Consider the following 27,299-nt stretch of genomic DNA (forward strand, 5'->3'; position numbering starts at 1 on the left):
TACTTCAGCCTCCTAAAGGGAAGTAACTGAGCTTTCCTCTTTCCCTTCCAGACCCAACTGCCCCAACCGGTTGAACCTCACTGCCTGAGGCTATAACTGCCACTATATTGCTTCAGGTCCCTGCTCTTACCTGAGCAGGGAGAAAAAGAAAGACTGTAGAGGTATTATGGAAACTTTTTCTCCTCAAAAAGTGCCAAAAAAAATACCTTCTGTACTTGAACCTGGTTGTTCTTGACGTCGGAGTCCCAGTCCTAGGCCCAAGCCAAGTGACACGACCACCAACAAAACAGCAAGGACCTGTCAGAGAACAAAATGAGACCATCAAAAAAAATTAAAAATATCTCCATGGAAGTAAAAACACCACCCACTTCATCACTGATATATAGGAACTGCAGGCCTTCATACTGCCAATTGGCCAATGAATGGAAACCCCAGTACCATGAGTCATTTATATGGGTTCCATATTTATTTTTCCGGGAAGAAAGGAGGAAATACAAATGTTTCAGAACCTCAATCAATCTATCTCAAATATGGAATCTCTAGGAAAGTACTCTATCACAATATTTATAGACAAGTCCCCATATAGAGTTTGAATAAGGTAAATTTTTTTCATTAAAGATGCAAGCGATAAGGTTCACACCCCTTATCCCTTGACTTTTATACATTTATCTTGTCAAAAGACATATTTTTTTGTGTCATGGTCTACTTTCTGGAGGCAAAGGGGCTTTGCCCACATAGCCCTTTTGGCACAGCAGATAAACCTAGATAGTGTGCCCCACTCATGTGAGCCAGAAAGGAACCAGAGAGGTGGAGCTGATATGGCAGTTTCACATCTTGCCTCTTGGAAGGATCAGGAGACGGAGGAGGAAGACAATGGGAGGGGAAGGAGGAGGATGAGGAAGAGGAGAAAGGGAAGGAAGAAGAGGAGGACAAGGAGGAGTAGAAAAATGATGGTGAGGAGTGAGTACAGCCTGTTTGAGTTCAGAGAGTGATAGCTACAGCTGGAATGGTCCTTCTGGCTTTGCCATGGCAGCCAAGGAATTCACAGACCCAGAAGTAGATAGGTGCAATGCAGTGCCCCTTGCCCCATGGTGAGTGGAGACAGCAGTAGGATGTGAATAGAGAAAAGGGAATAAGCGAACAGGTCCCTGTGATCTCTTTCATCCTGGGAATCAGGCTCTGGGCAGCGGGAAGGAGCGGAGCAGATGTGGAAATGGATTGAGTCCAGACCTAATTCAGAGATCTGCAGGGAGCAAGCATGGCTGGGAAGAGGAGCAGAGGCAATGTCCCTATGAGGGCCTAGCTGTACAGAACCTCCTCAGCCCGGCCCAGTCCGGCCACCTGATCCCTCAGCCGTTGTGGTGTCGATCACCCAGACCCATGATGTTCTTCCCTGCTACGCGGCCCTTGAACCCCACCCTGAGCCTGAGGTGAAGGAGGCCTTGGCGTCCTGCTCCCACTCTCCCTCCCTTCCTTTCTTTCTCCCTCCCTTCCTTTCTTTCGCCCTCCCTTCCACTGCTGCCCCTGTCATCACCAGAATGCTCAGGGCAGGAGTCAGAGGGGGTTTGAGGTGTGGGGAAGGGAGTCTTCATGTCCAAGCAGGAGGATCCACTCCAATCCTACAGTCCTGGCACAACACAAACTGTCGGTTTGTGCTTCCACCATGCTGAGGGAAGAAGCACTCTGGGGACCGCGGGGAGGAGGAGAAGGAGAATTCATTCATTTGCTCATTCAATCGAATTTATTAAGCACTTACTGTGTGCAGAACACTGAACTAAGCACTTGGGAAAGTACAATCCAATAATAAACAGTGAAAATTAATAAACATTGAAAATCCCTGCCCATAACAAGCTCACAGTCTAGATGGGGGGAGATAAACATCAATACAAATAAACAGACATCAATACAAATGAATACAATTACAGAGAAGCGGCATTCTTTAACAGATAGAGCACGAGCCTGGGAGTCAGAAGGACCTGGGTTCTAATCCTGATCCTGTTACTTGCCTGCTGTATGGCCTAGGGTAAGTCACTTCACTTCTCTATGCCTCAGTAACCTCATCTATAATGTGGGGATTAGGGCTGTGTGCCCCATGTGGGACAGGGACTGTGTCTAACCTGACAACGTTGTATCTACCCTAGCGATTATTACAATGCTTGGCATATATTAAGTGCTTAACAAATACCATAAAAAAAGAATTAAGACTCTCTAGACTGTAAACTCGTTGTGGGCAGGGAATATTTCTGTTATATTGTTACACTGTACTCTCCTGAACACTTAGTACAGTGCTCTGCAAATAGTAAGTGCTCAATAAATGTGATTGATTGATTGAATGCCCGCTTCCTGGGGTGCTTCTATCTCCTGCTCAAGAGGTGGAGATTCAGTGAGTAGAGAGAAGGTTTGGGTGTAATATGTCTGACATTACAGGCATTCTATTTAGACTTTTTTTTTGGTTTCACCCCTGGTCGAGTGCCTTTAATTCCCTATTCTCTTCTCCTTTCTTCTCTTCCTCCCTCTTTTCCTCCTTTTCCAGCACTATTCCTCCTCACTCCATCAAGTCCCACCCCCAAGTCTGTCATAGACACAAAATGGATATCTGCACAGGACCAAAACATATCATCTTGGTCAAAACTAGTCTCATAAAACTGTGATTGAATTACATTAGAAACAGGGTATGTTCCGAAGGAAGACTTTGAAGGTTGATGTGGCAATTCAGGATAGAGTGATGCACTAAACAGTATTGCAATCATCTAATGAAAGAAGCTTGCTCAACAACAGCAGAAAATGTGGTCTAAGATCCTTGGAACTTTCTCCCTTCCGGAGAGGCCCGAGCCCTCCCCTCATTCAGAGTCCTCCTCGAATATCTTCTCTTCCAATAAGGCTTCCCATATGAACTTTCCAACACCCTATGTCATATAAACCTATCTTCTAACTCTAAAAATTGTGAATTTAATTTTGCCCAGCCTCAGCACTCTTGCATATATATGTCTATTCAATTGTGTATTCAATTTTTTATGGTATTTATTAAGTGCTTACTAATAATAATAATGTTGGTATTTGTTAAGCGCTTACTATGTGCCGAGCACTGTTCTAAGCGCTGGGGTAGACATAAGGGAATCAGGTTGTCCCACATGGGGCTCACAGTCTTAATCCCCATTTTACAGATGAGGGAACTGAGGCACAGAGAAGTTAAGTGACTTGCCCACAGTCACACAGCCGACAAGTGGCAGAGCTGGGATTCGAACTCATGAGCCCTGACTCCAAAGCCCATGCTCTTTCCACTGAGCCACGCTGCTTCTCTACATGCAAGGCACTGTTCTAAGCCCTGGGGTTGATAAAAAGTAATCAGGTTGGACACAATCCATGTCCCCAGTGGTGCTCACAGTCTCAATCCCCATTTTATAGATGATGTAACTGAGGCACAGAGAAGTGAAGTGATTTGCCCAAGGTTACACAGCAGACAAGTGAATTATTTACTGTGACTACTCTCAGAAATATTTGCCTGTCTTTCACCCTTTGTAGTAAACTCCGTGACTGTTCTTTATTCTGTAGTTCTCAAGTGACCTGCACCAAGTGGGCATTTAGTAATTAAAATTACTACTCCCACCAGGTGCTAGTGAGCCAATAGAGCACATAGTACATGATCATATGTCTTGGACTATTGTGAATTTTATATAATAAGTATAAGTGGGGTTAAGACTGGACATTTATTAACTTCACTGCAAATTTGAAAATGGCATAATGGTGTATTCTATGCCTCAACCCAAGAGTTTATTGAAAAAGGTTTCCATGAGGAACAGAGCTGGGAGCCCCGATCAACAAATTAATATGGCCAGCAGACCAGATGTACTACCACTGATATGTGAATGAAATAATAAAGCTTAATAGAAACACCCCAAGAACACTGACAAAGATAAATAGGCAGAGACTATCAATTCAGTTTGACTTTTTTAAAATGAGCCTGAGCCCTGTCACTCTTCCAACTCTTTTCTCTCATTCTCTCCCTTTATCTCTTTGTCCCACCTCAAAGAGACAGCTGACAAAGACAGTGCTTGAGGAAACTACTTAGACATTCTACTTCTAAAGCCTTACTAAAATCACATCTCCTCCAGGAGGTCTTCCCTGAATAAGCCCTCACTTCCTCTTACTTCCTGTCCCTTCTGCATCACTCTTGAACTTGGATTTGCATGCTTTATTCATCCCACCCTGAGCTCTACAGCAGTTATGTACATATTTAGTTATATTAATGTCTCTCTCCCAGTCTAGACTGTAAAGCTCCTTTTGGGCAGGGAATGTGCCTCCCAACTCTGTTATGTTGTCCCAAGCCTTTAATACAGTGCTCTGTGCACAGTAAGCGCTTATTAAATATAATTGATTGATAAATATAAAAAGGCATGATCCTTGTCCTCAAACAGTTTACAATCTACTGGGAGAGACATTGTATGAAAGTGGAAAAAATGTAATAGTTGAGAACGAGAGAATAGGTATAACCAAAGATCACAAGGAAATATATAAATAACAAATAATACATGAGTGCTGAGATGAGTGATGGGAAAATCTGAGGCATCAGTCAGATCCTAAATCCCAGGAGGCAGAGAATCAACCATGTATGCGATCTCCTGCCAACCTGGGACACCAGGTTAGGCCTTACTGGTTTTAGATTTTGGTAAGGGACAACATTCCTCAAGCTTTTAATAAATAGGAGCCAGATCAGAGCACAATATTCCCACAACAGTGCCACTGTTCATACAAGTTAAATGTAATAAGGAACTGGCATCGACTCAGGAAATAAGATTCTTCTGGATCTCTGCCACTTAACCCGAAGATTTTTACCTGAAAAGAGATGGCTATAATGTATAGGTGAATAATTGGGTCATTACGTTGGAGTTCATCTGGTTACAGTCCGATTTAAAATATAGTAATCTAGTATAATAAAATACTTTTATGTATAGGTGAATATTTGGTTTGTTACATTTGAGTTCCTCTGATTATAGTCTAATTACATAGTAATCTAATATAATAAAAATGACAACATGGTTTCCAAAGGTTAACTACGCAATAAAATCTAGTCCATTGTTTGCAGTGTACATTAATTTAGAATTACTCTTTTACAGGTTTAGAAATCCTGTTCTTTCTATTCAAACATGCTATTGCTGACTCTGCAGGCTCCATTTGCTGGAGGACTAAAATATGAAGAGATTAGATAGATCTCTACCATGCACCTGCCTTAATAACACCTGCCTTAAACTTTCCTTCTGAGAGGCCTCAGTATAAACTAAGGAGATGGCAGGAATTACTATGGATTCCTTTACCACAAACAGCGATCCAGAGAGCTTTAACAAAGAGTTTACATTGTTTATGTTTAGGAGGTCTGCAATAAAAGTAAATAATATAAATGTTCTTGAAAGAATATCTAACATAGGATGCATCTTGTCCTGGCCCTACTTAGTCAGGTTAATTCTTCGTTATGTTTTCAATATGACTGACACAACAAATCAAAATACGAATCCTTTCTCTTCTTTATAATTTTGGGAAACTACCCACCATTAGGAGATATAAATCCTATCAAAGCCAAAGCAATTTTTTAAAAAAACAAGTATTTGTTAAGCACTACCTGTGTGCCAGGCACTGTACTAAGCACTGGGGTAGATACAAGATAATCAGACTGGACGCAATCCCTGTCCCACATGGGGCTCAAAATTTTAATCCCTATTTTATAGATGAGGTAACTGAGGCATAGAGAATAATAATTATAATAATAATGACTGTGGTATTTGTTAAACACTTACTATGTGCCAGGCACTCTACTGGAGTGGATACAAGCTAACAGATTGGACACAATCCCTATCCCATATGGGGCTCACAGTCTTAGTCCTATTTTACAGATGAGGGAACTGAAGCAGAGAGAAGTTAAGTGACTTGCCCAAGGTCACACAGCAGACAAGTAGTGGAACTGGGATTAGAACTCAGGTCCTTCTGACTCCCAGGCCCAAGTTCTATCCAGTGACTTACCCAAAGTCACTCAGCTGACAGGTAGCAGAGCTGGGATTAGAGTCCAGTTCCTCTGACTTCCAGTCCCGAGCTCTTTCCACTAGGCCAGGTTGCTTCTCAGATGGCAGTATATTTTTATGTTTACATTCAAAGCCATAATGGAAAATTTTAGTTATAACATAACATCACATCAGTTTAATGTGACCAAATTTAATACCTAGATTCAATTTATCCTAGAGCTCTAGAATGTAAACATAAAAAAAAATTATAATGCTGCCACTTAAGATAGTGTCTCTTTCACAAACACACTAGCAGAGAAAGTATCTGAAAAGGAATTCCAAGGATAGAGTTAGCAAATAAATTGATTCCAAAATTCTTATAGACAAAAATGATTTGTTGAGATCTTAGAGCCATGTGATTAGTTGGGAGTTGGCACTGGCAGACTGTTTGATTACTGACTTGAAGGGTGGGTTTGGAGCGTGGAGGTTTAGGGAAGTTTGAGGGTTTGTGGATGGGTTTGGCAAAGATTTGGGCATGGAAAGAGTTCTCTTCCACTGACTTCCTTCATTCTAAACGGTATCACCCTCAGAGGCAGAGATCTAGTCTTTTACCTGTTTTGCATATTGTCCCCAAGTTCCTAGTACAGTCATCTGCACATGGTACATGCCCAGTTCATAATGTGGGCAGGGTGGGAAGATGGTGGATCTTGCCCCATCACCACAGAGTTTTCTCCAATGGATAGTTGTAATAGCTACACGCTCACTGTAGGCGGGGAGTGTGTCTGTTTATTGTTATATTGTATTCCCCAAGCGCTTAGTACAGTACTCTGCACACAGTAAGCACTCAATAAATATTATTGACTGTCATGGCAACTTCCACCAACATGAGTCAAATCTCATTTCAGCCACATACTCTGAACAGTCTCTAGTGTTTGCCTGGGCTAGTTCTAACAGGTCTCCCTTCCCGCTAGGGCTCTTCAGCTATTCAGGATACTTAAGGAAGCAGCGTGGCTCAGTGGAAAGAGCCTGGGCTTCGGAGTCAGAGGTCATGGGTTCGACTCCCGGCTCTGCCACCTGTCAGCTGTGTGACTGTGGGCAAGTCACTTAACTTCTCTGTGACTCAGTTACCTCATCTGTAAAATGGGGATTAACTGTGAGCCTCACATGGCACAACCTGATTACCCTGTATCTACCCCAGCACTTAGAACAGTGCTCTGCACATAGTAAATGCTTAACAAATACCAACATATTATTATTAAGGAGGAGGATTGTGGGTTGCCAGGGCAAAATGAAACAAAGACAACCCTCTTTCTCTTTGAGTTCCCCTGGAGTCTAGGAGGAGAGCAGCAGAGACTGGAGAGAGTGCACCCCCTGAAACCCAGAGGAAATAATAAGGAACTCGAGACCCAGCCAGGAGAGAACTGGGCTTCTTTGGCAGACATCAGCAGGTAAGTCTTGTTACCCTCAGGTTTTTCTGTGTGTGTGTGCGTGTGTGGTATTTTTTAAGTGCTTACTATTTGCCAGGCACTGTACCAAGCGCCGGGGTACATACAAAGTAACCAGGTTGGACACAGTCCATGTAATAATTATGGTATTTGTTAAGCACCTACTATGTGCCAGGCACTGTACTAAGCACTGTGGTAGATAAAAGCAAATCGGGTCAGACACAGTCCCCATTCCACATGGGGCTCACCATCTCAATCTCCATTTTACAGATGAGGTAACTGCGGCACAGAGAAGTGAAGTGGCTTGCCAAGTATCACACAGCAGACAAGTGGCAGAGCCAGGATTAGAACCCATGGCCTTCTGACTCCCAGGCCCATGCTCTATCCACTAGACCATGCAGCTCCTTAGAGTAATAATAGTAATTATTATACTTATACCTTATACTTATACATATATTTTATAATATATATATTTTTAAATATTACTATTATTTAATAATAGATTAAGGAGAGCTTTTGGGGTTTTAAATGGTATTTCTTAAGCACTTATTATATGTCACTGTCCTAAGAGCTGGGGTAAGTACAAGTTAATTAGGTCGGATGCAGTCTCTGTCCCAAACGAGGCTCATGGTCTAAGTAATAATAATACTAATAATGATGGTATTAGCTAGGCACTTACTAGATGTCAAGCACTGTTCTAAGCACTGGGGTAATCAGGTTGGGCACAGTCCCTGCCCCATATGGGGCTAACAGTCTTAATTCCCATTTTATAGATGAGGTAACTGAGGCCCAGAGAAGTGAAGTGACTTGCCCAAGGTCACCCAGAAGACAGGTGGCAGAGCCGGGATGAGAACCCATGTCCTTCTGATTCTCAGCCCCGCATTCTATCCACTATGCGGTGCTACTTCCCTGTCGGAGGGAGAACAGGCATTGAATCCCCATTTTACAGTTGAAGAAACTGAGGCACAGATAAATTAAGTGACTTGCCCGAGGTGACACAGCCGACAAGTGGAAGAGCCAGAATTAGAATCCAGGTCCTTCTGACTCCCGGGCCATGGTCTCTCCACTAGGCCACACTGCTTCTTATCTGGGAGAAGAATGGCTGGGGTGGCCAAGTAAGAGACCTTATTGAAGTGGAAGACAGTGAGTAACCCCAAGAAAGCTGGAGAGAATGGAGGGAAGAAGAGGAAAGGGCCTTGGACTTTGGAGGACAAGGAGTGTTTGAGAAGGCTGGGTAGAGCACAGTCCAGAGCACACCAGAGATTAGAGAAGAAGGAGGTATGTAGGTTGGGAAAAACTGAAAAGGAGGTGAGAGGTGAGAAAGGGGAGGAGAGTGAAAGGGAAAAATGGGAGAGTGACTGAAGATCAGCAGAATTTCATCCCCTGGTCTCCAAGTTTACTAAGGTCTCATACTAGGAGAGAAACCAATCAAGGAACAAAATTAAATAAAAACCTCAAAAGTAGATGAAGAAACTGAAGTGTTATTATTTGGTTGGGAGGAATAGAACCTATATTCTTTAGCACCCCGCCCCCCCTTCTTTCCAAGTATCTCTCTTGAGAGCAACAGTAGAATGTTCATAAGCAAAATTACCCCTTTACCACTGAAGTGTGAACAGCAGACACAAAAGGGGAAAGCTTCAGAACCTATGGAAGCCTCGAAATTTCAGATCAGCTCTAATTAAATTAACCATGGTATTTTTAAATGTTTACTATGTATCAAGTACTATTCAGAGCACTGGGGTGCATGTATCTTAAGGAGATCTCATACAGTTCTTGTCCCACATGGATTTCACAATCTAACAAGGAGAGAGAACAGATAATATGTGCAAATATGTCTCTGCTTGAGAGACAGTACTCCCTTGCTTGAGGGGTTGCTCTTTCTCTCCCTTTTGTACCTGAATGGAGTTCACTGAATGGAGTGAAAGAAGGAAAAGCTTTTTGATTTCCCTAACAAAGACTCAAGTTAAATTCTAGAGCTTATCATGATTGAGAGATAAGCAGGTGAATTGGGAAATTCAGGTATATTACTCACTGCTTGAAACCTGCTGTTTCCTGCTCTTTGTATTTGGTCATTGTCAGGATAATTTAAACAACTTGTACAAGTGCGTGGCACCTTCTGAGCAATTGTTCTTTATACCTCATGATGAAAGAAATAGATTTATTAGGCTTATGTTGCAGAAGGAAGGATTTGAGTTAGAAATAAAGAAGTCCTTCCGGGAAGGAGAAGGCTGTAAAATAGATTACCGAGAAGTTGGTTCCAAACTAGATCCTGGAAAGAAAACCATTAAAGTGTTCATCTTCTGACAAAAATTGGGCAAAATAAGTCTTTAGGGGTCCCTTCTGGATCTCTTGCATTCCTTGAGGATCCATTTTGTTAAAACATTTAATTCAATAAACTGGAAGAGAGGGTGTGTAGGTACATCTCAAAGTTTACCAGTGACACTAAATTTCTCCAAATAGCATCCTACCATGCTGAAGGGACTATTCTATGGGCTCTGGAGTGCTCCCAACATATTCTACGGCTGTGGGATCTGGAATCCACAGAGACACCGGGTTTGACTCCTTGAGCAGTCCCATCAGCATCATTTCGTGGTCATACTCAACATCACATGGCAAGACTGGATCACAAGACAGGATTTCTCCCATCACAGCTCAGCAAAATGCATGCCCTGAATGCTCGGACCCCCACCACCATGGCTGAGGAACTCCTCTTGCCTCTGGCATGCTCTGGGCATCTTGGTCCAGGTATAATAACTGCTGCTGTCTCTTCGCAGTGCCTTTTCATCTTTGGAACCAAACGAAATATCCGGCATTTGCAGCCTCATTTCCTGAGTACTCTCAGTTCCCCTCACCCGAGCTGAGTAAACTGCCTTCCCTCCCCACCACCCAGGGCTGGCACCAGCTCCCCTCCACACCAGCACGCACGCCAGCTCCCCTCCGCACCAGCACGCACGCCACCCGAATGGGGATGAAAACAGCACTTGCAGTATGAGGCCTCATTTAACCTAAGGGCTCAATAAATACCATTGAATGGATGAATAAATGAATGAAAGATGGCTGGGGTAGCATTTCTGTGTACTCTGAATCATGAGGAAAAATACACTCCCTTAATTTCCTATTGGCTCTTCTTTTTATTTTGCAAATTATGTATTTGTCCTTTATGCTGTTTTAACGTTTCAGTGTTTCACTGTTCCTGATGTGTTCAACTCCAATCCTTCCCCACACATATTCATAGATTAGGAGCTCCCCTCAAGGGTCAGAATCTGTGTCTAATTCCCACCTGAACACTCTTAAAAACTATTACTACTACAAACAATGATATACTAGAACAAAGTCAGTCTTCTATGCTCACTTCCACAGAGCTGCTCTGGGTGGGACACATGAAAAGAATGAAGGAGAGCAACACACCCAAATAGGTGGTGGCTTGTGAGGTGAAACTGGGAAACTGAAAGCAAGGTGAAAAAAAAATACTTTTTAAGGATTCAGGAAAACCAAGTCTCAGACAATGCCCCTTCCCACCCGAAAACTAGGATTCCACTGCTGCTGGTAGACCGGCACGGCACACACTACAAACACGGAAGGAACATTTATTTTTGAGCTGAAACTTTCTAAGGATCAAGAGGAGGCAAAAGCAAAATTGGCATCAGATGCTACAAACCTCAAATATGTCAGGACAGCTAAAAACAGTTTCTGATTGACAGTTTCTGTGTGGGCACAGTTGAGATGGGACTGAGGATCCCACCTAGGCCTTTTTAGTCACACATGCAGCCATAGGTAAACTTCCCTGTTTGAGGTATCCATCCAACCATCAATCAGTAAATGCTATTTATTGAGCAATTACTATGTGCAAAAGCACTGAACTGAATGAACACTTGGGAGAGTACAATACATTCATTCATGCAATAGTATTTATTGAGCGCTTACTATATGCAGAGCACTGTACTAACTGCTTGGAATGTACAATTCGGCAACAGATAGAGACAATCCCTGCCCAGTGACGGGCTCACAGTCCAAACGGGGAAGTGTCTAGGCAGAGAAGTGTTGGCCTAGTGGAACGAGCATGGGCTTGGGAGTCAGAGGACCTGAGGTCTAATCCCACCTCCTCCACTTGTTTGCTTGGTGACCTTGGGCAAGTCACTTCACTTCAGAGAAGCAGGATGGCTAGAGAAGCAGCATCGCTCAGTGGAAAGAGCAAGGGCTTTGGACTCAGAGGTCAGGGGTTCAAATCCCTGCCCTGCCACTTGTCAGTGTGTGACTGTGGGCAAGTCACTTCACTTCTCTGTGCCTCGGTTACCTCATCTGTAAAATGAGGATTAAGACTGTGAGCCCCACGTGGGACAACCTGATTCCCCTGTGTCTACCCCAGCACTTAGAACAGTGCTCTGCACATAGTAAGCGCTTAACAAATACCAACATTAATAACCCCAGTCCTTAGAACCGTGCTTGACACATAGTAAGCGCTTAACAAATACCATTATCTGAGCTTCAGTTTCCTCAACTGCAAATTGAGGTTTCAATCCCTGTTCTACCTCCTACTAAAATGATGAGCCCCTGGAGGGACCCGATTACCTTATCTCAATGCCAGCACTGAGTACAGTACTTGACATATAGCACTTTACAAATACCACATTATTATTATTAAGTGTGCAGAGTGTGCTTATTACAATGCTTGGAACATAATAAACACTTAAATACCTAATTTTTTTAAGTGCTCAGTAAATACCCCTGATGGAATAACATTTACTGAGTATCCATTTTGAGCGGAGCACTATACTAAGAGCTTGGGAAAATACAGCCAAATTAGAAAACACAGTTCCTGCCTCTGAGAAGCTTACAGCCTGATCCCAGATAAGAGAAGTGAAAGAAGAGAGAGAAAGTCAAAACTTGGCACCCCTCCCAAGCATATATGAGAGTTAGAATATTCTAGTGACTACCTAATTGACACCCTATAGTTTACCCTGAGAACCATTTTTATTATGCTACAAAGCAATTTCCTAATGATTATGCATTTAGAGAAACCAATTTCTTCGACACACGAAGTCCAGAACCAAGATAATTCGTGGTTCTTTATGACTCTCATGGTTCTTTATGACTTCGTCAGAAGCTGACCTAAAAGATACATTTATCAAGACAATATGAAGATGATTTTATTCATCCAGATTTATCTAATCCAATAGTGGGCAAGATTTGGCTCACCACCTGAACCTCACCTGATTCCTCAGCTACCACCTCCTGTAACTTCTGCCTGGCTCTGTGCTACCCATCGATGTACTGGTAGTGGTAGAACTATTTATTGAGTGTACTTTGCTGTACTAGGTGACTATTAACTAAAACAGTAGCATAAGACCTATTTCTGCCCACAAGAAGCTTTATTCTAATAGGAGAGACATATGAAATATTTACAAAAGTGGTGTCAATAAATGGTTGCATGCACATAAATAGTTGAATATACAAATATGGACAAATGCAAAGAATGGGTACAGATCAAGACCTAAAGGCTAGAGGTGACAGTTGAGGTGGCACAACTCAGAATGTTGGAAATTAATTAGGCAGAATGACTAGAGAGGTAGATTTGGGAGTGATCCACCTATGGGTGGTTGCGGGAGTCAGTGAAATAAACAGAAAGGGATCCGTTGGAGATGAGGGAGGAAGACCAAGAAGAGTATTGTGTTGGCAGAGCAGATGTCTGATAGCATTCAATCAATCAAACGGTGGTATTTATTGAGGATTTGCTATGTGCCAAATGCTGAGCTAGGCGCTTGGGAGAGAACAGTATAGAATGTTCCCTGCATCCTGAGAAGGGGTGTCCAAAGTGGGAGAGGTGGCTGAAAGGTCAGAGGGGAATCTGTTGGATTTTGTTATGAAATCATTGGTGACTGTGGAAGAGTATCAGTTCAGGTAAGTGAATAGAGTAATGACTAGACTGCAGTGAGTCAATAGAGTTGGTACAGAGGAAGTAAAGGCAGTGGATATATATATATATATATATATATATATATATATATATATATATATATATATAACCATTTCAAGGCGTTTGAACGGGAAAGTGGGGAGGGAGTTGGGGTAATAGCTAGAGGCTAGAGCTTGAGAAGCAACATGGAGTAGCAGATGTAGCAGGGGCCTGGGAGTCAGAAGATCATGGGTTCTAATCCTGGCTCCACCACTTGTCTGCTGTTTGACCTTGGGCAAGTCACTTTACTTATCTGTGCCCCAGTTACCTCATCTGTAAAATGGGGATTGAGACTGGGAGCATCACGTGGAGCAGGGACTGTCCAACCCGATTTGCTTGTATCCCCTTCCGTGCTTAGTACACTGCCTGGCACATCATAAGCACTGAACAAATACCCAAATTATTATTATTATTATTATTAGAGGGACGGTAGGGTCCAAAGAAGATTTTTTTTTGAGATGGGGAGATGAGGGTGTTTGAAGGCGGAGGGGAGGGAAACATCTGAGACTGAGAAGTTGAGAGCAGAAAGGGAAAGGAGGATGGATCTTTTTTTTTTAGAGATTTGGGGGAATGATTAAGAGGTACAGGTAAAAGGGGTAGAGTTAGAGAATAGATAGGAGACCTCTTCCTGAGAAACAAGTGGGAAAAAGGAGGAGAAAGAGAAGTAAGGGGAAGTAGAGTGGTGAGAAAGTGAAGAGGAGGATTAGAGGAAGTGTTTTGAGTTTTTCCTTCCATGAGAATCTATCCCTCAACTATTTTTTTAAAATCTATTTTATTGTCTGTCTCCCCCTGTAGACTGTAAACACCTTTTGGGCAGGGATCACAGGATCAAATCTATCAACTCTGTTGTACTGTACTTCTCTAAGTGCTTAATCAATGCTCTGCAGGCAGTAAGTGCTCCAAAAATACCTTTGATTGACTGATTTCACCAACAAACTAGCTGTTGAAACCAGCTGGAGGTTTTGTGGGCACTGGGGGGCTTCAGGAGGGAGTTAAAAGTCTGAAATAGTCAGGGGAGGTTACAGGCATGGGATTTGATGAGAGAGGGGTAGAAACATTGCCTAGCAAGCGAGTGAACCAAATTATAGCAGGGTAGAGTGAATTGAAAGTGGCAGAAGTTTTCCCAATGTTTAGATTTTTCTCAGCTGCCTGACTGCGGGAGAAGCAGCAGCAGATTTGTGGGGTCGATCCCAGGCTGGGGCTTGGTGGGAATTTGAGAGCAACAGAGGAACAGCAGGAGAGCAAGGATGTAGGTAAACATGTAGGTAGTAAGCCTCCTTTGGCCAGGAAATGTGCTACCTTGTTATTCTGTATATACCAAGCACCTATTACAGTAGATGGCACAAAGTGAGATGCTCAGTACCCATACTTCTTGACTCTGTGTTTCTGGTGAGTAAAATTTACCTTACAGGGAACTATTAAGGTCACATCCCTTCCCCTTTGGCCCTTCCCGATTAAACCCACTTTCCCCCAGCTTCCTCTTCCTTCTGCATTATCTATGTACTTGATGCTAGGACCCTTGGGCATTTGATATTTGCCCCACTCGCAATCCCACACATCATTATGTGATTATCTATGTATTGTACATTATAAATCATCTATTTATATTCTCTGTCTCCCCCTCTAGACTGAAAGCTTTTGGGCAGGTAATGTGTGTAGCAGCTGTTGTACTCTCCCAAGTTCTTTGTACGGTGCTCTGCACACAGAAAGCATGCAATAAATACACTGATGATGATAATATTACGGTATTTGTTAAGTCTTATTATAATGATAATAATAATGTTGGTATTTGTTAAGTGCTTACTATGTCCCAAGCATTGTTCTAAATGCTGGGGTAAATACAAGATAATCAGGTTCTCCCACTGGGGGCTCACAGTCTCAATCCCCATTTTACAGATGATGTAACTGAGGCCAGAGAAGTTAAGTGACTTGCCCAAGGTCACACAGCAGACAAGGGGCAAAGTAGGTATTAGAACCCACATCCTCTGACTCCCAAGCCTGTGCTCTTGTCATTAAGCCACTTCTGTATTGATGATCTAAACTTCAAAATGCCCTGGGAATGAGAGAGCAGTCATTTTTATTACTGGTTAACTGGTTCAGAGATAATAATAATAATAATTGTTATGGTATTTATTAAATGCTCACTAGGTGCCTCGGACTATACTAAGCGCTGGGGTGGATACACGCAAATCGAGTTGGACACAGTCCCTGACTTATGTGGGGCTCACAATCAAAATCCCCATTTTACAGATGAGGTAATTGAGGCACGGAGAAGTGAAGTGACTTGCCAAGGCCACACAGCAGACAAGTGGCAGTGCTGGGTTTAGAACCCATGATCTTCTGACTCCCAGGCCTGTGCTCGATCCACTATGCCAGGCTGCTTCCCTTAAATGACTTGTGTCACAAAGCCACCAGATCTCATACAGCTGTAATTTCTGTACCATCACTCACAGCTCCAAGAAAGTGTCCCTTTGCAACTCGCAAGTGTCAATATGGGGAAAAATGATATGAATACTTGTTGTCATAACCTTTCCTGTAGAGTTTGGTTGTGCTTGGTGAGTTTCTGAAACTCAGTGACTCGTCCCAAATAGCAGATGATTTTCAAATCTACATCTCCAGCCCCGACCCCTCTCCTCCTTTGCAGTTTTCTATTTCTCCTCTGTCTTCAGGACTTCTCTATTGGATGCCTCACGGGCAATGCAAACTAAATGTACACATCTGTAATTTCTTTATACTAATGTCTGTCTGCCCCTCCAGACCGTAAGGAATGTGTCTTTTATATTGTACTCTCCCAAGCACTTAGTAGAGTGCTCTGCACACAGTAAGTGCTCAAATATGATTGATCGACTGCCATCCCCCTGGCACACTGAAACCCCAACAGCGGGGGCACATGGACGTTATTGACCACGTCCTCAGCTAGTTCTGAATGTCTGAACTTCCACTCTTCAAACAGCCACTGTTCACCAGAAATGGATCGCCCATCACAGCCTCACCGACTTGGTAAGTGGCCCTCGGACTGAAAGAAATGTCCAGCTCACACCTAATTGCAGGCAAGGCATCTTGTAAAATGGACCTTGATGTCAACAAAGGGCCTCTCAGGCTTCAGGTTTCCACAATGACCTCGGTGAACTGACCGTCTGACCTCAAAGGAGGATGGAGGATGAAGAAAATTGGAATTTGAAACAAGAAAAGGGGAATTGAGTAACTTGCAAGGCAGAGGGTCAGTTAGAGACCAATCTGGCCTTCTTTAGAAATGTGGTGATTCCAAAGGAGGTCCAGGTTAGAGTCGGTGAGCTATCAGAAGGATATGTCTAACTCCTAGAAGAATTTTTTTAATGGCATTTGTTAAGCACTTATTATGGGTTAAGCAATGTTCTAAGCCCAGGGGAAGATACAAGTTAAGATAGACATCCCTGTCCCACTTGGAGCTCACAGTCTACATAGGAGGAAGAAAAAGTATCAAATCTTTTTACAGTTGAGGAAACTTTAGGCACAGAGAAGTTAAATGACTTGCCCATGGTTAAGTGACTTGTACTTGCAAGCAAGTGGCAGAGCCAGAATTGGAACCCTGATCTTCTGACTTCCAGGCCCATGCTGTTTCCGTTAGGCCAAACTGCTTCTACTCTTCACTCACTTCCAGGGCAGATAAGTTTAGCCAAGAAATTCCGCTATTCCCTCCTCTCTTTTTATCTTCTCCTGCCTTTTCTGGGCAGTTCAGAGCACCTCTGGATCGGGGAGGCCCCAGCTCCTAAAACAGAGCTAGGGCCATTGTAGTTGACCCTCCCTGACCACAGAAGACATTTCACTCATCTCCACAATGAGAGGAGGTGAGACCAGGGGCAACCCACCCCCTGTCTCACAACCATCATTCACGTAAGAACTTTCCAATATTGGGTCCCCTTCCCTCACCTTGAGGAAATGGGAGCTGGGCCCTTGTTTCTTGCTTGAATCTACGATATATATATATGCATTGGTGTCTTGGCAGAGCATTGTACTTGCTTTTAATTTTAGGAATATGTAAGTAAAGCCAAACAAATAGTTTCCCAAGCTCATGTATTCTCCGCAAGGAATACAAATGGTGGGCAGAATTTTCAGTGGCCCATTGGGGTTCACCCCTCACTCCTCTTTTTCCCCGATCCTAGCTACTGCTACCTCTTTATGTCATTCTCTTAATGGGTTAAGTGTCAGCTTGATTTGATTATGTACACTCTCCATGGTGAAGCCTATGAAAACTAGAGACAAATGAAATTAGAACAGAGGAGCAACGTTTGCTCTGTTTCTCCTCTTTAATAATAATAATGTTGGTATTTGTTAAGCGGTTACTTTGTGCCGAGCACTGTTCTAAGCGCTGGGGTAGATACAGGGTAATCAGCTTGTCCCACGTGAGGCTCACAGTGAATCCCCATTTTACAGATGAGGGAACTGAGGCACAGAGAAGTCAAGTGACTTGCCCACAGTCACACAGCTGACAAGTGGCCGAGCCGGGATTCTCTTTAGACACGGGAGAAGCAGCATGGACTAGTAGAAATACCCCTGTCCTGAGAATTAGAGTACCGGGTTCTAAATCCGGCTCTGCCACTTTTCTGCTGTGTAACCGGGGCAGCTCATTTAACTGTTTTGTGCCTCACTAGACTATGAGCCCATTGTTGGGGAGGGATTGTCTCTCTCTCTTGCCAAATTGTACATTCCAAGCACTTAGTACAGTGCTCTGCACATAGTAAGCGCTCAATAAATTCGATCGAATGAAAGAATGAATCTGTAAAATGGCGAATCAATATTTGTTCTTCCTTCTACTTAGACTGTGAGCCTCTTGTGGGACAAGGACTAGGTTCAATTATCTTGTACCTACCCTAGTGCCTGGCACTTAGGAAGAACTTAACAAATATCACTATTATTACATGACTCCTTTAGACAACTCAGAAGACGAATTTTCCACAGCCAGATTAGGGACCTGAAAGACATACCTTTCTACAATGCTTTAAGATGCTAGGCAGGTTAGTTATGACAGATCTGTTTAACATCTTAACACTTGTGGTATTTGTCATTATTATTATTTTAATAAGAACAATTATTATGACATTTGTTAGTGCTTACTCTGTTCCAGGAATTGTAATAAGCTGGGGGGTGGATACAAGCAAATCAGGTTGGACACAGTCCTTGTCCCTCGTGGGGCTCACAGCCTCAATCCCCATTTTCCAGATGAGGTAACTGAGGCACAGAGATGTGAAATGACTTGCCTAAGGTGACACAACAGAAAAGCGGTAGAGCTGGGAGTAGAACTCACAACCTTCTGACTCCCAGGGACATGGTCTATCCACTACCCCATGCTGCTTTTCTAAGCACTTACTAGGATCCATGCACTGAACTAAGCTCTGGGGAAGATACAATATATTCAGATCAGATACAGTCCCTGTTCCTCATGGGGCTACAGTCAAAGGAGCAGGGAGAAAAGGCATTTAATTCCCATTTTACAGGTAAGGAAACTGAGGCTCAGAGAAGTTGTATTAATAGTCTTAAGTCATGCAGTAAGTAAGTGGTGGAGGTATAAGCACCTTCAAGCTGTAAGTATATTCCTTCTATTTTTAAAGAAATGCAGGAGCAGGAAGGTGAACATTAGATGAACTCGCCAAACATCATAAACATTCAGATGTGAAGTCAGGAACTAGATGCTGCAGAATTTCTTCCTCTTTAACCTCTAAGTTCCCTGTTACTCAGAAAGCTCAATTTGCCTGACAGATTCTAGACAATCCAGTTAATTGTGATGTCCCATGTAGGGTTTCTGACCTGGAAAAAACTGGAACTCTGAATGTAAAATCACTGATTATGAGAGGCAAAGGGACTCAGAGACTAAACTCATTGTTCAGCACTGCCAATATCTTGCTCTGGATGATTGCAAATACTTGAGGTGCTGGGTTTCTGTTTCCTAATTTGCTGAATGAGCCCTGGAGAACTAATTTATATTTAAGGGTTGTGAAAAATCATGGAGAAGGATTGAGCAGATAGCAAGTGCTGCAACTATGCTACATAAGTACTTGTAGTAATGTGAAAAAAAACACCTGGCAGGTCATGCCTAAAGCACACAGACGTAGGTTAAAAGACTAAAGCAAAAAGAAAGCAGAAACAACTTACCGCACAGATTATTTTGTATTTCTTCAGAGTACTCTTCTTCACGGGCTCTTCGGTCTGTAAGTTCAACATTGACTCCATGTCTGCAGGTTAGCTGCTGGAAGTCAAAAGGAACACTCACTTCTCCTTTCGTACGTTCAAAATCAAACAGGCACAAACTGGTTTCGGGCACTCTCTTTTGAAGAGTAGGGTGAGTTCTTGAATACCTAGACAATCTAAAGGTCAACAAAAAGAAAGGTGGAAAGAATAACAATAGTGCCAGGAGATAAAATTCCATCACTAGTGCATTATCAGTTGCCGTTTTTTAAAAAATTGCCTTCCTTATTTGTTTGTTTATAGCCTTAATTTGGAACCTATTAAGAAAAAGCAACCTTTTTGGAAGGAAAGTTACAAGTACAATTCTATGATGCTAATGATAATAATAATTATAACAACAATGAGTCTAACATAACTAACAGTATTTTTAGTTTGATATTTCCTATTCTGTAATACAGCAGAGCAGTTGTCCTTTAACTACCTACGTTTAAGTAATTATTCCCTGATTATTTTCACTGGATGACAAACTGCTTACTGGAAAGTGTGGCTGCTGCTTTTAATGATTTTATTAGGATGCTCAAGTAATAACAATGATAATGGTATTTGTTGAGCACTTACTATGAGTCAAGCACTGTTTTAAGCACAGGGGCAGATACAAGTTAATCAAGGGGATCCAGCCCCTGTCTCACATCAGGCTCACAGTCTTAATAGAATAAGGTATTAAGCATTAGGATGTGTTAAGCACTGTACTAAGCACTGGGGTAGATACAAGATAATTAGGCCCCAAGAGCTCACAGTTTAAGAGGTAGAAGTATTGAATCTCCATTTTCCAGATGAGGGAACTGCGGCACAGAGAAGTTAAGTGACTTGCTGAAGGTCAGGCAGCAGGCAAGTGGAGGAGCCAGAATTAGAAACTAGGACCTCTCACTCCCAGGTCCATGCTCCTCCCACTAGGCCATGGTGCTTGAAGAGGCCCTAACCTTGTTCCTGGATATTTTTCAAATTTCACAGATATTTGAAGATGATTTTTGTTTCAAGGACACAACATAATAGGCTGATTTTGTATTTACATATTATATATGAAAATCCAATTGCCTGTTCTCCCTCCTACTTAGACTATGAAGTGTTTGTGGGACCTGATTATCTTGTATCTACCCAAGCAGTTCACTCACTCAATCGTATTTATTGAGCGCTTACTATGTGCAGAGCACTGTACTAAGCGCTTGGAATGTACAATTCAGAGACAGAGAGAATCCCTGCCCAACAATGGGCTCACAAGCAGTTAGTACAGTGCTTTGCACACAGTAAGGTCTTAACAAATACCACAATTATTATTGTTATTACTATTTGGTTTATGGGAACTCTGGACAAAGCCAGAGAAAAAATTGTATTTGGAGCAAGCTTCTCCCTTCGATGGACAATGTCAATTTACCTCCCTAAAAGGCAATTTCTATTAGTACAAAACTCCATTTGGTCTAGGAGAGGTATGCAAATTCACATGTTTTTAAAAGCTTATTTTTTTTTGTCATGGTATTTGCTAAGTGCTTACTATGTGCCAGACACTGTTTTAAGCACTTGTCTAGATGCAACCAATGATTATTACCTCCACTGTCTACGTTAGTCCCTAATTACAAATGAATCATATTTATTGAGTGCTTACCATGTGCACATAACTGCAGTAAGCACTTGGGAGAGTACAATATAACAGACACATTTTCTGCCCACAGCAAGTTTATAAGCTAGAGGGAGCTTATAAATTAAATGTCTCCCCTAATAATAATCTGTGGAACTCTCCCATGGACTGTAAAACTACTGTGGATAACTATACTTTGGAGTTCTGTAAGTTGAGTATATTGGTTGTTGCAAACACACTTGTACAGAATGACCTTTATGCCCCTTTCAAAAATCTGTGATGAATCCATTAAAATGCATTCTATCTGGAGGGAACAACACAAAGATCTAAATTCCATTCTACGGACCTGTGAAGTTACCAAGGAGACAATTGTTGTAGCTTTACTATCTGAAAATAACTGGGCATGAGTAGGCTGCCCTCTATTCAATACTTCCAACTGTAACAGCAAAAACAGCAACAAAAACAAGTCTAACTCCTAGCTGAAAGCCAGATTTTTTTTTCCTTTTGCCTTAAATTGACGTGGTATATTGGACAGAGCTGAAAATCTGACAGCTATTTTATAGTCTGAATATCCATCCTGGCAATACACTGAAGTATTGGACCCCAAAGTTAAAACCTAACTTTAAAGACCGACCACAGATCTTAGAAAAGGATATGAATCAACCAACATCCCCCTAAACAGCTGTTTGTGAAACCAGTGTGCCAGCAACTGGTTTGGTGAAGAAACTCTGCGGAGTATGAATTTGACCTAATAAATTAAGTTTACATATTAGATATGTAACAGAGAAAACAGCAACAAAAACAAGTTTAGTTCCTAGCTGAAAGACAGATTTTTTTTTTCCTTTTTGCCTTAAATTGACATGGCATATTGGACAGAGCTGAAAATCTGACAGCTATTTTATAGTCCAAATATCCAGCCTGGCAATACACTGAAGTATTGGACCCCAAAGTTAAAACACAATTTTAAAGACTGACCACAGATCTTAAAAGAGGATATGGACCAACCAACATCCCCCTAAACAGCTATTTGTAAAACCAATGTGCTAATAACTGGTTTGCTGAAGAAACACTCCAGAGTATGCATTTGACCTAACTTTCCATATGCTTGAAATCTGCACCAGACCTACACTTCCATTTCCAATATAACCTAGCTTATAATAATTTTTGGTGTCTTTGCCCAAGAAACAAAAATAAACTTAAATGAATTTGACCTGAGTAAAACTCTGAGTGAAAAAAACCCATTGAGGGAGCTCGGAGCAGCGTTTTGTGAAGCGATGGGTGGATGGAGAAGAATTACTGCTCTTCACTCTCTGGGCCTTGCCTTGGCTGTGCTAAGAATACAACCCCTGTTTCCCCCGAGTGGAACTGTTGTAACATCTAGGCCTGACCTGGAATAGGAATAACTGTGATGGGTCCCCTACCATCATTGTCTTTTCTCTCCTCTTCTCACCACCACTCTGGGGAATGATTCAGTTCTCCCTCTGTAGAATGAAAGTTCGTTGTGGGCAGGGAATGTGTCTGTTATTTTGTTATATTGTGTGCGCTCAAGTGCTTTGTACAGTGCTCTGCACACAATAAATGCTCAATAAATATGATTATTTTCTTGACAAAATAGATGAGTTGTTTCTCTTGAGGGCTTAAAAAAAAAAGCCTTGTTTTTCCAGCATGTGGGGGGAATGGGAATAATGATGGTGGTATTTGTTAAGTGCTTACTATGTGCCAGGCACCGTACTAAGCACTGGGGTGGTTACAAACAAATAGAGCTGGACACAGTCCCTGTCTCATGTGGGGCTCACAGTCTCGATCTCTGTTTTAAAGATGAGGTAAATGAGGACAAGAGAAGTGAAGTGACTTGCCCAAGGTCACACAGCAGACAAGTGGCGGAGCCAGAATTAGAACCCATGAACCTCTGACTCCCAGGCCCGTGCCCCATCCACTATGCCATGCTGTGAAAGCTAAATCCCAGTAAATTAAGAGTCAGGACTGCCCAGCAGGGGTATTCATATATAATAATGGTATTTCTTAAGTGATTACTATGTTCCAAGAACTGCACAAAACACTGGGGTAGATACAAGGTGATCAGGTTGGACACTGTCCCTATCTCGCATGGGGCTCACAGTCTAAGGAGGAGGGAGAACAGATATTTAAAATACCCATTTTACAGATGAGGAAACTGAGGCACAGAAATGTTAAGTCACTTGCTCGTGCTCACACAGATTAGAACCCAGATCCTCTGACTCCCAATTCAGTGCACTTTGAACGAGGCCATGCTGCTTCTCGTCCTATGTAATCATACATATATACATACGAATGTATCTTGCATGATTATATGCATGATCGTATAGATAAGAATAGTAGTTACTAAGTGCCTCCTGTATGAGTAAAGTACTATACTAAGCCTGGGAAAGGTTACATAGGTAGGAATTAAACACAGGGGAAGAATCACATCCAAAATACAGTCAGATGTAGCCATAGATATAATCAGGCATAATTAGGAAGAAAATCCCTACAGAACTTATTATATTGATGAACGATGCCATCAATGAGGAGAGGAGCTGTTATTAAAAGGAGGAATGCTGGCCGAAGCAGCTGACCTTGGGCAGCTTCAGACAGACTTGCCTGATCCACCGAGAAAAGACACCTGGGTGCTTCACCGAGCTTGATTTTTACCATCTTCCTTTCTACAACCAGGGCTCAAAGCCTATAGCCTCTTTTTCTTGCTGGGAAGAGAACTCTCCCATAAGGGAATGGCCAAAATGGTCCTTGGATGGTGGAAATCGGAAAGGCCGGCTACTAAACCTTTCCCAGCTCTGCCACTTGCCAGCTGTGTGACTTTGGGCAAGTCACTTAACTTCTCGGTGCCTCAGTTCCCTCATCTGTAAAATGGGGATTAAGACTGTGAGCCCCACGTGGGACAACCTGATTCCCCTGTGTCTACTGCAGTGCTTAGAACAGTGCTCGGCACATAGTAAGCGCTTAACAAATACCAACATTATTATTATTATCCTATTGACAAAGTAATACATGAAAAAGCCTTCACCAAAAATATTATTACATGATGGGTTATAAATTCAATTTCTCTTTGAGACCAGCACATTTCTACACACAAAACACTATTATTGAAATTAAAGTAGATTAGAGGAAGGCAACGGAGAGGCCGAGACAGGGCTTAAAACAGAAGCCATTAACTGGAAACACAGGCGCTATTTAGGAATCCACCTTTCCCCAGTACAAATTATATAACTGAGAACTGAATGAACAAAGCAGATCCACATGAAGCCAGAGATATTCCTTTGAAAATTATTTTCTGGTGGGGTATTCCTCCTTTGAGGAATCGGAATGGGGGTTGTATATCGAATAGTTTGAAGGCAGAAGCAGGCTTGAGAAATCAATAAATCAAATGCATTTATTGAGTGCTCATTATGTGCAGAGGACCGTACTAAGTGTTTGGGAGAGTACGATACAGCAGAATTAGTGGAAACATTCCAGCCCGTAGTGAACTTAGAGTTTAGGCGCGTGTGTATTTGCTAAGCAGTCACTGACTAACGTGACCAACCTATGCAAATGCTGCTGAAAAACTTTAGAAATTACAAGTTATTTTGAAAAATCTGTGGGAATGCTAGCATACACAAGGTTATCTCTTCTAAATCACCCACCATTTAAATTTGTGCAGTGATGAATGATGCTTCAGTAAAATTGCTATAGAGAATTCTCTGATGAAAGATTTCTTTAAAAAAATTTTCAACTGCATGTACTTCTTAAGAGCAGAATCAATACAAAAATGGAATTAAATATAGAAAGAAGAGCTTCTAAATTCCCTTAGGCAAGATTACTGGAAATTACTATGAGTCAAATGTAGAGCATAGCAATAACTATAATACCTGTAACTATTAAACAAACATTCTAGCCCTGGTTCTCAGTTTAGGAACTGAAGCAAGAAATATTTGTGTTTAGGGACTTAAAACCATTAGTTTGTGCTTAGCGCTTATCTGAGAAAAGACTCAAAGATTTAGGTGCTCTACTGTACTGATGTACAATTTAAAAATCAAAGTGAGAGTTCTATCCAAGTAGGATTTCTCTATCAATTACAAAAGGTTTATGCCTATTGCAATTAGTGCAATTCCCAGTTTTACTAAGCTTAACTTCCACTTCTAGATGAGGGTTCAACATTGTCAAACTCCTCCTTGGTCCTACTCCATGCGGAGCAAAATAAGATTGCAAGGATTGACTGACTGCAAGTAACACTTTACAGCCCAACTACACGGTTTATAAGAAAGGTTTAAAAGACCTTAAAAGATCTTACTTACCCCACCACAAGCTGATGATAATTATGCCATCACCCTGATTGTACTTAGATCCCAGGATTTTAAAGAGAAAATTCAAATCTTTTTGCCCAATTGCAATTCTTCACAATGGACAAATTCATTAAATATAGTCTCCTTATCTATTTAAAATCCCAAATTACTCCCTTCCCAAAGCAGAACTATTTCTTCTCCTGCCACCCTACCACTTCCCCTTAGGGAAGTCCTTATATACAGAAATATTACGTCATAGAATCACTTACCACATATGTTGTTCAGGCAGAACAGCTCATCTGAACTATGTGGATCTGAATGGGAGAGTAATCTTGCTGAGCCTTGAGTAAACTGTATTTGTTGCGCAAAAAGAAAGAATGTAAATGTTAAAGAATAGCCACTCCGCTGCTCATTGTTTCCTTTCTCAGTTTCCAATTTTTAAAAAAAGTCCCAGTAACAATCTGTGCCAAATTCTTCCTTCTCTTTCATGAAATTCCTCTTGGTTTTTCAGCATCTGGCAAGTGGCTAAATGAACAAAATGCCTCTAGCACAAAACCAAAGCTCACAGCCTAGGAATGAAGTCTTCTTTCAGTACTAGAAGGAGGATTAAAGATTAACTTACTTCTATTCTACATATGGCCTGAATCATGTTGCTGATTCGGGAGAAAAGCCTACTGAACTTTGTTTTTTGATCCTTAGAGTGGTGATGGAGACTTTTTGAAAGAAAGATACCAGCTTTATGAAACTTATTAAAGACTAAGTCATCCTAATTGAAGAGTACTAATGTAGAACTAACGTTTTTATGTAGTATCCACATTAAAATGGATGGAACGGGGAAGCAGTGAAGAACTGATCATCTGCTGCTACCTAATCACATCTTCAGAAGAGACACTTCTAAATAACACTACGCTGGTTGGAAAATTGAGTGAGGGACTCTCTCAGGCTCTTTGCTTTGTGCCTTGCTGAGCAGTTTGGAAAGGGAGACAGAAAACTACAGGCAGAACGTCAGGATCTGAGGGAGAAAAGCAACATTTCTGTGATCTGTTTTTAATCAAATAATGCTCCAATTTCCTACAACTGTTGTAATAGAATGCAGCGTGCTGACTCTACTCCAATTGTTTACAAGCCCATCTTTTTCTATTTGTCTCTCCTCCCCTACAGGGATTTCAACTCTGTGCAGGTGAGGTACTTCGTCTGAAATGTTTATTGGTACCTACCTCCACGCTTATCACTGAGTATATGCCTAATAAATAATCGATCGATGGTATTTATTCAGCACTTACCGTGTGCAGAGCATTGTGCTAAGAAACACTTGGGAGAGTACAATAAAACAGAACTAGTAGTCTTGTTCCCGTTCCACAACAAGCTTAGAGTCTAGGAAACATAATCATGAGGAGCAGTATGGTGTAGTGGAAAGAGAGCAGGCCTGGTAGTCAGAGGACCTGGGTTCCGATCCTCTCTCTGCCAATTGTCTGCTGTATGACCTTGGGCAAATCACAACTTCTCTATGCCTCAGTTCCCTCATCTGTAAAATGTGGATTGAGACCGTGAGTCCCACATGGGACAGGGACTGTGTTCAACTCGATTTGCTTCTATCCACCCCAGCTCTTAGTACAATGCTTGACACAAAGTAAGCACTTAACAAATACCATCATTATTGTTATTATAATCTTAATGAACTCTGTTCCCTTTTAGGTGAATGGAAGGAAAGACTGCACCATTTTTCAGAGGGTTACTGCAGGGGATGAAATCTGGTCCTTCCTGCCTCCTATGAAATGGCTCACAAAGTGTGTGTGCACAGCAAATGCCCTGTATATCCAC

General features: G+C 41.9%; 1 protein-coding gene across 3 annotated transcripts in view; it reads right to left on the minus strand.

Annotated features, from left to right (window-relative positions):
- ENPP3 (ectonucleotide pyrophosphatase/phosphodiesterase 3) overlaps nt 1–26,032 on the minus strand; it is a 115,709-nt gene extending 89,677 nt beyond the window's left edge. Inside the window, exons 1-3 of one of the 3 annotated variants that reach the window (XM_007671617.3) lie at nt 25,748–26,032; nt 19,518–19,729; nt 207–297 (exon numbers count right to left, since the gene is read on the minus strand). In XM_007671617.3, coding sequence (XP_007669807.2) covers nt 207–297; nt 19,518–19,595 — 169 coding nt within the window. In that variant the 5' untranslated portion in view covers nt 19,596–19,729; nt 25,748–26,032. Of the gene's footprint in view, nt 1–206; nt 298–19,517; nt 19,730–22,604; nt 22,646–25,490; nt 25,659–25,747 lie in introns of those variants that run through there. The other 2 variants (XM_007671618.3, XM_029058362.2) reach the window with 2 other exon arrangements.
- Between the last annotated feature and the right edge of the window lie 1,267 nt (nt 26,033–27,299).

Source organism: Ornithorhynchus anatinus, chromosome 2 (genome assembly GCF_004115215.2).
Source record: "Ornithorhynchus anatinus isolate Pmale09 chromosome 2, mOrnAna1.pri.v4, whole genome shotgun sequence".
Taxonomy (NCBI): domain Eukaryota; kingdom Metazoa; phylum Chordata; class Mammalia; order Monotremata; family Ornithorhynchidae; genus Ornithorhynchus; species Ornithorhynchus anatinus.